This window comes from Carlito syrichta, unplaced genomic scaffold (genome assembly GCF_000164805.1).
Source record: "Carlito syrichta isolate Samal-C Ts95f unplaced genomic scaffold, Tarsius_syrichta-2.0.1 Scaffold304704, whole genome shotgun sequence".
Taxonomy (NCBI): Eukaryota; Metazoa; Chordata; class Mammalia; order Primates; family Tarsiidae; genus Carlito; species Carlito syrichta.
Window position 1 is genome coordinate 20,159 of NW_007248800.1, and position 13,272 is coordinate 33,430.

The window sequence follows — 13,272 nt, forward strand, 5'->3', positions numbered from 1 at the left end:
AGTGAGAAAATATGTGCACTGTATAGTACTTAGCTCATAATAATTATTTAGTAAATAATTACTATTTTGTCTTATTAATCCCTGACAATTCCCAGAGACTTGTTTTCTCTCTCTCTGTTGTTGGAATAATGCACCTCCTATGGCGTCCTTCATACACCTATCTATAGGTTTATTCTATAAGGCAATGAGTTTCTTCACAGATATTTCTTCTTGTATCTCAAACTCCTGCAATTGAAAAGGTGGGAATGCAATAGATATTTACTGAATAAATCAATATATGAATATATAACTACAACAAAATGATGGTAAACTGAAGTGACTAAAATTATAATGGTTTACATAGGTCAGGTCAATTAATGATGACAAATTCAGTAGTGAGAGTAATAAAAGCTGTATGAGACTTTACACTATGCATTTTTAAACTAATTTGTCTGAAACAAAGATCTGTCTACTATACTGCCTTTAATTTTCCTGAGTCAGCAGTCTTAGAAACAGGATCTAAAGGTACAAATGGAAAATTACCATAGCATAGCTTTCATTTCCTGCTTTGGAGTATCTAGTTGGACTACTTAAGCTCAATTTGTTTAACCTCAGTAAATGCCCATCCCACATGATTTGACTCATAGATTCTCTTTTGTCCACAGGCAGTTACCTTAGGAGCAGAAAAGAAAGAGCTTTCAAATGCTGTGTCTACTCAAGGACTGTGTAGAATAATGGAATATCGTTCTGATTTAGAAAATATAGATGAAGATGGATATACTCGATTACACTTCAACTCTCAAAACATCACCAGGATACCTGTGATCTCTAATAAAGGTATTATTATTATTATTAATTTCTGCCTTTAGCACTGTCTTTATCCTTAGTGAAGACACTTGAGTTGAGAAAGCCAAAGAGAGGCTTGTGACTAACAGAGCTTTTATTGATATATTTTTAAAGATTTTTAGAAGTCACTGAAAATAATTTGAATGTACCTTAATTCTTTTTTTTCATAAAAACTATTCGGTGACCAATTATTAGTGTTAAAATTAATTATGCCTAGTGGGAGAAAATACAATTTCTCTCCCATAGAAATAGACACTTCATCAATGAGGAGTTGGTAATAAGTGTGATAATATACACAGATGAAGGTTTTTTTTATAGAAGTGAGTTGCTGCTTGTTTGATAGAAAGAGGTAGATCATAGAATGGAGGCCAAGGAAACTTAGAGAAGTGTATATGAGCAACATGCTTTTTGTGATAATAGATTCATTTGTTTTTTAAAAAAGAAAGTCTTGGTATACCAGTGAAGGAAAATATACATGTTAGATGAAAAGATCTCATTAGCAGGACACAAGTTTTAAACATAATGTAAAAGACATGAAACATAAAGAAGGGCATTAAAGGGTCTCTGCTTCATAGTATGAAATAGAGAGTGATTTAGTCTGCTCTGTGATTCTTCTAAGTGACAAGTCTATGAAGTGCTTATTTTCAGTGAAAAGCAGAGATGCATTCTCAGTGTATTGACGTTAATAACAAACCAGTTCCGTGTTATCTTTAAGAGAAAGATTATTCACAGATTGTGAAATCAGGATTTGCTTACTTCTGCTTTCTGGTTATGCACATTGCACAATTATTTTCCCCTCACCACTGATGCAATTCTTTTTTTAAACAACCTGTTAGGGAACAGTGAGAAAACTGGGTGAGGCGAGAAGTAGAGAGGCATGTGTGTGAACATGCAACTCTATTCTATATCAACAAACATATGCTAGTATTTTCTAAACTAGATACTTTTATATGTGCTAGCTCATTTAATTACATCATAATCCTTGAGATATTTTATAAAGTGGAATAAAAAAACAAAGGAAATAATTTGCCCTTGGTCATGAAACAAAAAAAAAGGAAAAATTACTCTTAGTAATCAGTGCTATTTTCCCTCTGTTAAGCTATTTCCTCTGAGAATGAGTGGGATTTCAGGGATACTAGTAGTGTCAAGACCTATCGACTTCAGTATAGAGCTGAAATCAAGAGGGTGCAAATATCAAGGCAATGTGCTAAAATTATAGTTATAGTAGCTAAAGGTGAAGAAAACCCAAAGACAGAGAAAAATCTCAGGCTAATCCTAGATGACTAGGCTATCTAGGCAAAAGTAATTAATAATCCACTTTAGAATTTGCAAGAGTTTTTGATGAAATATAGAATTAAAGTGTTCCATGATGTCATCCTCTTTATCAATTTCTGCTCCCTTGACTCCTCAGGAACCTGTGCTGCGTCTCCTCCTTGGCGTCTCGTTGCTGTGATTTTGGGAGTTCTGTGCTTGATAACACTAGTGATAGCTGTGGTCCTAGGTACCATGGGTAAGCATTGGTAGAGGAGATTAGCAACAATAGATATTTAGTATGCATTTATTATATGCCAGGCATTGTTTTAAGAGCATGACATCATTTAATTTAATTTGTACATTAACTATATTAAGTTGGTGCAATTAATCCCCATCTTACTTATGAAAGGAGACCCTACCAAAAAAAAAACTGATTTGATATAGAAAATTGTGTATATATTCTTACATGTTCAAACTTCAATCATTTTCAAAGTTTCTTCTTCAAGTCGTGAGGCAACCTTCTCAAAACTTCCAGATTAAAATTTTGGAGGAACAAACTTAGAGTGCACAAGGGACCCACCCCCAAAAGATAATTCTTGCTTTCTGGTTTATAAGGGAAGAGAGAGAGTGGAAGGTTATTCTACCTTTCCAGAGTAATAAGCTAGTTAGTGGTGAGACTGTGATATTTGAGTGATCTGTCTTAGAAACTCATACTTCTGACTATATTACTCTACTACCTACATTGAATAACTGGCTTTAAAACTATAGAATTTGAAGAATAAATTAATTAAAGGAAATCTGTGGAATTAAAGCAGAAAATATAATATGTTGCAATCTTCCCAGCAAAATAAATTATCTAAAGGGACTTCCAGCTATTTTTATGAGTTTCATTATTTAAGGAAATTGTTTTATTTCTGATATTTATTATAAACTCCTTTGAATACATCAGAAATTACCTGAGGCACTTACAAAGTACTACATAGATATTTTGGAGTTCGAGGTGGGGGGATTGTCTGAGCCCATGGGTTCGAGAACAGCTTGAGCAACTTGGGGAGACCTTATCTCAACAATAAAAAAAATCATTTTCTTTTTTAAGATTTTATATCTCATGCATTCTATTGTCAATAAAGTAATATTGTGCCTTCAGAGAGTGTTTGATAAGATTCCTTAATTAGTCAAATGTTTATTAGTGCGTTCTATGTTTTAGGAACTGGGCAGGTTATCAAGGAGTTCTCATTTTTAAACAGAAAAAATATGGAAGATTTATTACTATTTCAAATCTGTCACTGATCCAATTTTCTTTGTGCCATTTATTCTCTTACTGCCTCCCTTATTCTATTTCTTCTTCTCTACTTGCTTCCTTTTTCTCTTTTTCACTATACCTTCTTTATGAAAGTTATTTATATTTTTCCATCTATTCTATCTACCTACCAGTCAAGCATTTTTACCTCTTCTTCAGCAATTTATCAAATATTTATTATTAATCAAAAATGCATCCCTTTACATTCCAAGAAAATATGGGCTTGGGGATTTTACCTTGCAAACATAGTAGATTGACTTTTTTTCTGGCACTATTATTGTTGTTCATATATGAATTCAGGCAGCAACCCATTGAAGAATGACTACTTTCCATCAAGAAATAAAGAGAACCACAGTCAAACCACACAGTCATCTTTAGAAGACAGTGTGTCTCCTACCAAGGCTCTCAAAACCACAGGCAAGGGCATAGTTAATAGTTTAACTAAATTTGGAAACAAGAGGGCTAGCTCTTGGTGCTAAGGGCCTGGGGTAGAGGGGTAAAGAGTACCCTTAAATTAAATGATTGCACATGTAAGGCAAGCAATATTATTATCTTAATGCAATGTTTCCCTGTCTGATATACAAAGGGGACATGATAAACACCCCATACTCTTAACTGAATATTGTGTATATATTCTTACATGTTTAAACTTTAATCACTTTCAAAGTTTCTTCTTCAAATCATGAGGCAACCTTCTCAAAACTTCCAGATAAAAATTTTGATTGATGGTTTGATCCAGAGGAAGAAACTTAGAGTGAACTAAGTTGGACTTTGTTTATTTTAAATCAATAACTGTTTTATCACTGGCTATGTGCTTAGACCTATAGGAGGGTGTATGATTTAATGCAAAAGATTAAAAAACAGTGTTCTCTCCCCTTAAGAAATTGACATTCAAAAAGTAATAGCTGGTTGGGCACAGTGGCTCAATCCTGTAATTCCAGCACTTTTGGAGGCCGAGGTGGGGGGATTGCCTGAGCCCGCAGGTTCGAGAACAGCCTGGGAAACTTGGGGAGATCTCATCTTAACATTAAAAAAAAAAAATTATCAGGGCGTGGTAGCACACTCCTATAGTTCTGGCTACTTGGAAGGCTAAAGTGGAAGGATCACCTGGGCCCAGCAGGTCAATGCTGGGATGGCTGTGAGCATGTCACTGCACTCCACCATCCAGCCTGGGAGCCAGAGTGAGACTCCAATTTTAGAAAAAAGTAATAACTAGAATAGAAAATAAAATATGAGAAAGGAAGAATAGCAGGAAAAGGGAAGAAAGGGAAAACGTTACAACATACAAATTAAAAGCTACATTAAAAACATACAAATGAGATTGGCTCTGGTGACTCACGCCTGTAATCCCAGCACTCTGAGAGGCTGAGGAGGGGAGACTACTTGAGCCCAGGAGTTTGACACTAGGCTAGGCAACATAGTAAGACCTCATCTCTACAAAAATAAAAATTAAAAAAACCCTAAAAATTAGCCAGGTGTGATTATAGACACCTGTTATTCCAACTACTCAGGAAGCCGAGGACGGAGGATTGCTTGAGCCCAGGAGTTTGAGACTGCAGTGAGCCGTGATCATGCCACTGCACTCCAGTCTGGGTGACAGAGTGAGGCCCTGACTCAATTATAACAACAAAATATACAAATGAGACACAGCAAATACATATATTCCTGATAACTTTAACAGGTTTAACAAATTTGTCTTTGATCATGCAATTTCATATATTTAATTACAATTTTATATATACTTGACTTTTATTCAAATTGTACCATAATTGACCATGACAATATTTTCGTTAGTTTTTTTGGTTTTTTTTTGAGTTGGAGTCTCACTCTGTCGCTGTGGCCGCTCCCGGCCACCGCAGCCTCGCCTGCTGGGCTCCGGCGATCCTTCCCTCTCAGCCTTCCAAGTAGCTGGAACTACAGGCGCGCGCTACCACGCCCGGCAAATTTTTTGGTTTATTATAGAGATGAGGTCTCGCCAAGTTGCCCAGGCGGGTCTCGAACCCACAGGCTCAGGCAATCCACTCACCTCGGCCTCCCAAGGCGTTGGGATTACAGGCTGAGCCACCGAGCCTGGCCGACTTAATATTTTCACTTCATTTTTTTCATCTGGACCCACACCTCTTAGCTATGTTTATCAATTAGCTAATAATATATAATAGAGATACTCTGTCAACCTTGTCTTGATAATGTCAACCTTAAACTTTTCTCATTTGTAAAGTCACATTCTGATGGATATCACATCATAAAATAAACTAACTAACATAAAATTACTATGTACCTCAGTGACTGATTTTAAGTATCGACTTAAAATTTTAGGCAGCTATGGGGAAAATTAGTTGTGGGCTGAATTTGAAGGAATAGAAGACAAGTCAAGAAGAAAAAGATAGTTGGCTATCTAAAACATTGTTTGCAGTTACTCAGTTCATTTTTTTCCTCTGTGCCACATCTTTGGACATCAATTCATTTTTAAATTTTAAATAAATAGAAAGATTTGGATGTATTCTTTTCTATAAAATCATGTTTATTTTGAATTGAAAGTGAAATATAAATGGCAACTCACGGAGTATTTATTATGTTCTTAAGATGCATGGTGCTTAGACTAAAAGAGTAAACTGGTATACTATGAACGTTATGAGACTTATTATGTTTTATTTCCAGGAGTCCTTAACAGTCCTTGTCCCCCTAATTGGATTATACATGAGAACAGCTGTTATCTATTTAGTACATCACTAGATTCCTGGAATGGAAGTAAAAAAAGATGCTCTCAACTGGACTCTAATCTCCTGAAGATAGACAACTCAAAAGAACTGGTTAAGTGTAGACTTTAATTATAATTATCTGTGTAGTGTGTATTGAGCAAGAAAATAAAAAAGGGAGATTATAGTTAACGATAATTTTTCCTATTAAAAAAACCATTTTTAATATTCTCTATAATTTTAAAAATAACATGCATTGAGCACATATATTACATAGTATATGCTTTTATTTTTAATTAATTAATTAAAAATAGCCACGTTTCACTCTAAAACAAATCCTTTCAAACACATTCTGTGTTTGCATGACTACACTACTCAGATCACTTAATTTTTGTGAGTTTGTATTTCAATTTTTAGATTTGATGGAGTAAAATAGAAAATTCTTCCCCTTGTGTTAATTATCAAGAAAAATAACAGCAATAATAATAGAACTTTATAAATCATTTACTCTTTGCAAGATACTAGGAAAGGCAAAAGATTTAAATGGTAACTTTTCTATTGCAGAGCTCCTATAACTTGTAAAAAAAAGAAACTACCTAACAGCTGCTAAAAGTTAAATATCTGGTATTGGCAACAATTGCTGAAAGAGTTTAAAGATATCCCTGTATACATACAAAGTTTTACAGAAAAAGGGACTTACAAGGCTTCATGAATGAAGGGTAAAACTCAAATGAACTTTGAGAAGAGGTTAACAGGAATATCCTACGTTACAAATATAAACTTAACTGTAACTTCTACATCTACTTTCATTGTTCTCAATTTTTAATTTCTGTACTGTCTTACCAAATAGTTATAATTCATATTAATGTTAATAAGTATATGCAAAGAAAATGCATTAGACTATAGGTCTATCTAGCTTTTAGACCAGTCTATAACTGATATTAAATTGTCCTATATATTTCAATAATTCAAATAACTTTATTGAAACCCACATTATTTATTCATAAAGCAAACAGTAGGATTAAATTATTTTTAAGTTGTTATCCAATTCTAAGAAGCATTTCTTGACAAAAATAGTATTAATTTATATTTCTAATTTGAGAAGATATTGTCCTATCATGCATAAAAATTTCCTTGGGGAGCCTGTTATCCTTGTATTTTGTCAGGTAGGTTGACTGGAGACAGTACAATCCTAACAGTATACATTTATTCTTTACTGGAAAATTAAACGATAATGACTATAAAACATAAAATATTCCTTTTGGGACATGCAATGACATCAAGAATTGGTACTTCTTTCTAGATTGATGTCAGTTTATACATACATCCCTCACCAAATTGACTAAATCAGGTATCTCTTTTGTCAGTGTTTACAGTAAGAGTCAATCTCTGTCTCTCTCTCTCTCTTTCTTCTGATATGCTTGTATTTCTGTTTCACTGCAGGAATTTATACAAAGGAAAGTGTCTTCCCTACCTGATAATTCATTTTGGATGGGGCTTTCTCGCTCTCGAACTGAGGAACCATGGCTCTGGGAGGATGGATCAACATTCTCTTCTAACTTGTAAGTATCTGGAGAGACAAAGCTTCACTCTCTTGTTCAGACAGGTGAAGGCATGTCAAACAGTTAAGAAACAATTTGCTAAACATGCATAAATAAGAAAGAGAGTAAGATACACAGTGGTGTAAGGAAAGAAAGCAAGCTTGGTAAAAAGGAGGAGAAGAAGGTGGAGGAGGAAGCAGAGGAGAAAGAGAAGGAGAAGGAGTACTTTGGAGTTAAATGCAGTTGAGAGACCATCTAGTGCTATCAACACAGGTGTTCTTTTGGCTTTCTTACCAGGACGGCATCTAGCATTTGTTTGAAATTGTCCCGGTAAGGAATGGTCACTGTTATTCAGCATAACTCTGTGATTAAGAGCATGGACTTTGAAGCCAGGCCATGAATGATTAGCCCACTGATACTGGAACATCAGGGATACATCATTTTTCTTCTCTGAATCCCACTTTCCTTATCTATAAATAAGAAAAAAAAAGTGTTTACTTCTTAGACTTGGGAGATAAAGAGTATAAAAGTAAAATCATTTAGCACAGTGTCTTGCCCATAGTTAATGTGTGAGACATATACTATTATCATTAAGTTAAAAAGCAACTACATTTTGCATTTCATTATTATTTTAAACACATTTCGAGTTTTCATAATGATAAGTTGTCTCTTATTGTGTGTTAGTTCTTCCTCACTGCAATTGTCATTCATTTTCTTTTTAATATTGCAGAATATGCTCATAAAGTCCCCTTTCACATTCTCATTATTAGTGTGTGTGCATGTGTTTGTGCATGTGTGTGTGTGTTTCCTTTTCTCCCATCAATTTTGATAGATATATTATTTCAATTTAGTCTTTTCAAAAAAAATTTTGACTTTTTTGATTCCTTCTCTTTTTATTATTTAACTTATTAATTTCCATTCTCATCTTTACTCTTGTATTAGATACCTGCCTCATAAGATTTAATATTTATTTTTCTCAAGTATGTGCATCTAAGGTTATAATTTTGATGTATTTTCATTGTCATTCAGTTCAGAATACTTCCTGATTTCCATTGTGAGTCGTTCCTTGACACATGAATTATTTAATAACATTTTTTTTTTTTTTTTGAGTTAGAGTCTCACTCTTGCCCAGGCTGGAGTGCAGTGGCACGCTCACAGCCACTGCAGCCTTGACCTGCTAGGCTTAGGCGAACCTTCTGCCTCAGTCTCTCATGTAGCTGGAACTACAGATGCCTGCCGCCATACCTAGCAAGTTTTTGTAATTTATTGTAGAGACGGGGTCTCACCAAGTTGCCCAGGCTAAGCTGGTCTCGAATCCTCAGGCTCAGGCAATCCACTCGCTTAGGCCTCCCAAAGTGCTGGGATTACAGACTGAGCCAACGAGTCTGGCCAAAAATGTATTTCTTAACTCATAAACATATGGTTCCTGTTTTAGATTTCAGGCTTTGTTCCACTGTGATCAGAGAACATATTCCACGTATTGTAGTTCTTTGATTTTTGAAAGCTTCTTCTTTCCATATTAAGAGAATTCTATTAAAATCTTGCACTGTGATTCTACTTGTAGTTTTGTAAATATTTTATTTGATGTGTTGAAGCCATGTTGTTAAGCACATAAAGATTTACAATTGTTATGTGTTTCCATTCAACATTACTTTTATTTCTTTCCTTCTTTTCGACTGACTTAATAATGTTTTGTTATTCAATTTTTCTCTTGAGTTAATTTGAAATTTCCTCTTTTGACTGTTTAGTAATTACTTGAGAATTTATAAAATGTAGTCTTCACTAATCAACGTCTAATATTAACTGGCATTTTTATGTTCTTTCTGACCAATACAAAAGTCATAGAGCAATCCTTCATTCTGTTTAATCCCTTCCCAATTTTTATGCTATTATATGTATGTATTTTAATGCTGACACATAGTTTTCCACATTTTAATATCTGTAAATGCAATAAATGTCTTACAATTGATGGGTTTTTATAATCACTGTAGACCTAGACAGGAGTTGACCTCTGTCAAGAAAGATTAGCATTTGTTTCTGTCAATCAAAGAGGGATATCACAAACCTAAGACTACTTTAAATCAAATACTCCACTTGGGTTGTTTTGGAGTACACTGAGATTATTTGTCAGGACATATTTTTCCTCCCACCTTCCATCTGGTGGCAAAATTGAGACATGTACATTTCCTTGTTCTTTTCTGTTTGGCAGTTTTATTTTTCATTCACTACTGCACCAAAATAGCCCCCCCTTTTTTTTTCCAGCTTCTGTAGAATCTTGCATTAAATTTTCTATCTTGGATGGATTGAATTTCAGAGTATTAGATTAAATAAATGGTATACCTTGTAATTAGTGGCCTCTTGGATTCATTAAAAATACAATCCTTGAAAATACTAGGTGTCTATACATTTATGCTGTCAATGTTCACTTAGATTTGCATACATACTTATGACTTTTATTGTTTCTCATTTCTTTCTTTTCCCTCCTGCTTTATATTTCAAGTTGTTTTCGTAAGCCTGAAGAATACTCTAGTATTTTCTATAGAGTATGTCTATTGGTGTATATGTCTTTGCTTAAAATTGACAATTCAAGTTTTCTTGTAAACATTTCTTTTAAAAAATGGGGTACATATACATGATGGAATATTATGCAGCCATAAAAAGGGACAAAATTATGAATTTTGCAGCAACCTTGATGAACTTAGAGTCTATAATACTGAGTGATCTATCACAGGAACAAAGAACTGAGTACCACATGTTCTCACTCATAAGCATACCTTGAACAGTTATCATAATACTCTAAGAAAGGGATTGGTAGTAGTGGGAAACTGCCAGGAGAGGCGGGAGGAGACAGAACTGGTTGTAGTGGGAAACTTCCAGAGGAGAGGGGCACACCTTGTCAATAAGGGTACCTGCATAATGAACATTTGTATACCTAACTCTGAATAAAAAATTTTTTTAAAAAATTTAAATTTCATTAAGTATAAAATTAGAGGTTTGTAGTTTTTCTCCCAGTCATTCAAATAGATTATTCCACTATTTTCTATTTTGTATTGTTGCTTTAAGAGTCATCTGTTTGAAGGTAATATGTATTAAATCTAACATCTTCTTCAGTTTTGGAAAATTCTCTGTCATACCTGCTTCAAATTTTGCTTTCTCCTCATCTTTCTTCTTTTCCTCTGGGATCCCAGTTACATTTATTACAGGCCCATTTACAACATCCCATATGTTGTTGGTTTTTTTCTTTTTCCTGTATTTTATCCTTTTTTTTTTGTTTTAATCTATATATTTTCTTTCTACTTTCAGTTCAATCTCTTTTTTTCTCATTGGTGGTTAATCTGCTGTTAAAAACCTCTATTACATTTTTAGAGTTTTGGGGGGTCAAATTTTCATTTCTATAATTTTTAACTTGGTCTTTCTCAAATCTATCCTATCAACACTTATAATTCCAATTTTTCTTTGAACATTTTCAGTATTTTTTTAACTCTCAGAATATACTAATCATAGTTGTTTTAACATCTGTGTCGGATAATTTCAATATCCTTTACTCATATGTATCTGTTTTTATTATGTTTTCTCCTGTTTTTCATTTGTGATTATTTGTTTTCCTGTGTGTATAATTATATTTGATAGTGCTTAACACTGTATCTTAAAAGGTTTATAGGATTTATTTGAAGTGGTTTTTATTTGCTTCTGACAGGCATCATTGGGTGTGAACAGTACAAACTGCTGAACATAATCACACTTTGATTTTAGCACCACTGAACTGTTTTACTTCTACTAGCTCAAAGTGAATTAATTAATCAACAATCTACAAAATTTATTTTCTATGATGCTTGTTACTCTTGACTTTTTGTTTTTGCTATTTTAAACATATGACTAGAGGAGTCTTTCTATGATTGCAAGCATGGGCCCAAGTTAACATTTTGATATGTTACTAAACCTCTTGGTTTTCTGGGTGGCATCAACTTCACCTAGCTATGCTCACACCTAAAAAAGACTTGTATGTCAAAGAAAAAACTTAGAGAATTGTGCTGTTTGAAGTTCTCCCTAAGGTCTGGATCAAAATATTTCATCTTAAGTTAGTCATCTCTAGAGCAGAATTCTCTCAATTCTCCAACCTCAAGGTCAAGTAGAAGAGATAGATACCCAAGATAAAGAGTAACAGATCATAGCTTTCACACTAAGACTCAGTGGATATTTTTTGAGCTTGACTAATTAACACTGCTTCTTCAGGAAATTGAAGAGCAGATGGAACAGGACTTTATTTATCCATGTTTCATTTATCCATGGTGATGATCATAACTGTCAAGAAATGTATTATAATATAATCCTGCCTTCAGGACACATTAAAATATATAGGATTGCTTTCTTTGCCTTTAAATGGTCTTCACACCTATGATTTCTTATTTAGTTCTAGATCCCTATCAACATTAATTTGTCTGCTTGATCTATTCGCTAGATATACCCAATATTAATTTCACTAAACTGTTGCTTGATTTGGTAAATAACGATCTAGGTAACAGTAAATAAATAAGTTTTTATAGAATATTAGTTTTTCTTCCTTGCCAGGAACTTTATTTATGCAACTAGTTATATTTTTTTAAAAAAACAAAAAAGAGTTATTTTTCTGCCTTAATAATGAAGACTATTATTTTACCCTTTAACAATCAATACAATCTAAATTCAATGTTCCTTTTCTAATATTGTAAACACTTCAGAACTCTTTCCACCAATGTCCTTACCAATTTATTTGAACTGCATGTACACAATATTCCTTATGTTTGTTCTAACCACCTCATTGTATTCTGTTTTGATAGGTTTCAAATCAGAAGCACAGCGACCCAGGAAAACTTGTCTCCCAATTGCGTGTGGATTCACGCATCAATCATTTATGACCAACTTTGTAGTGTGCCTTCATACAGTATTTGTGAGAAGAAGCTTTCAGTGTAAGGGGGAGAGTGAAAGAGGAGAGCAAAGTATGTGAAATAGTAAGGAGGACAGACAACAGAACATTAAATAATGATATTTGAGGTAAAAATAAATGTTGAAAATGTTCGGAGAGCTCAGCAAACTTTAATATTTGCTGAGTAATAACTTGGAGAGGATGTGATTTCTGTACTTGTCAATTCTAAAAGTAGTCCAGTATTATGTTCTAATTATACAGCTTTAGACACGGAATCAGGCAACTAAACTTGAATTTTCAATCTGCTTTGATTTGATATTTACCTGGGATAAGCTACAAGTCCAAAGTGTTTCAATTGAATTTCTGACTCTACGAAAGTTGTTTTTGTTCTTAAAAAAGTGCCACTAGAGTATACACTGTTTCCATGACTTTTTTCTCAACTTCTAGCATGACTAAAGGGAAATATATATTTCCAAATAGCTAAATGAAGAGAAATATTTACTACAATCAGTTATTATATTATTTTCATTAATATGATTGTAGTTATGATTATTATCATCAAAAAGCAGCAACTGAAACTTTTTCTTTGTCAATCATATAACCCAGAGAGTATGCCTGCCACATCTATGACTAAGAGAATTCTGGATAGTATGTAATTGTAGGGACCAGACGCCATGGCTCACACTTATAACCCCAGTGATTTAGGAGACTGAGGTGGGAAGATCAATTGAGGCCAGGAGTTTGAGACTGTTG

At 33.8% G+C, this 13,272-nt stretch overlaps 1 protein-coding gene across 3 annotated transcripts; it reads left to right on the forward strand.

Moving 5' to 3' along the window:
* Positions 1–651: 651 nt before the first annotated feature.
* Positions 652–12,653, forward strand: CLEC7A (C-type lectin domain containing 7A). Of its 3 annotated transcripts, XM_008060690.2 has the most exons (5): positions 652–816; positions 2,237–2,335; positions 6,038–6,189; positions 7,519–7,637; positions 12,434–12,653. In XM_008060690.2, exons 1-5 carry the CDS (start codon positions 714–716, stop codon positions 12,564–12,566), a joined length of 606 nt encoding a protein of 201 aa, XP_008058881.1. In that variant the 5' UTR covers positions 652–713; the 3' UTR covers positions 12,567–12,653. The 3 variants fall into 3 exon arrangements, with proteins under 3 accessions (XP_008058881.1, XP_008058883.1, XP_008058882.1); XM_008060692.2 differs by lacking the exon at positions 7,519–7,637 and having other exon boundaries at positions 12,434–12,566; XM_008060691.2 differs by lacking the exon at positions 2,237–2,335 and having other exon boundaries at positions 714–816.
* The last annotated feature ends 619 nt before the right edge of the window (positions 12,654–13,272 follow it).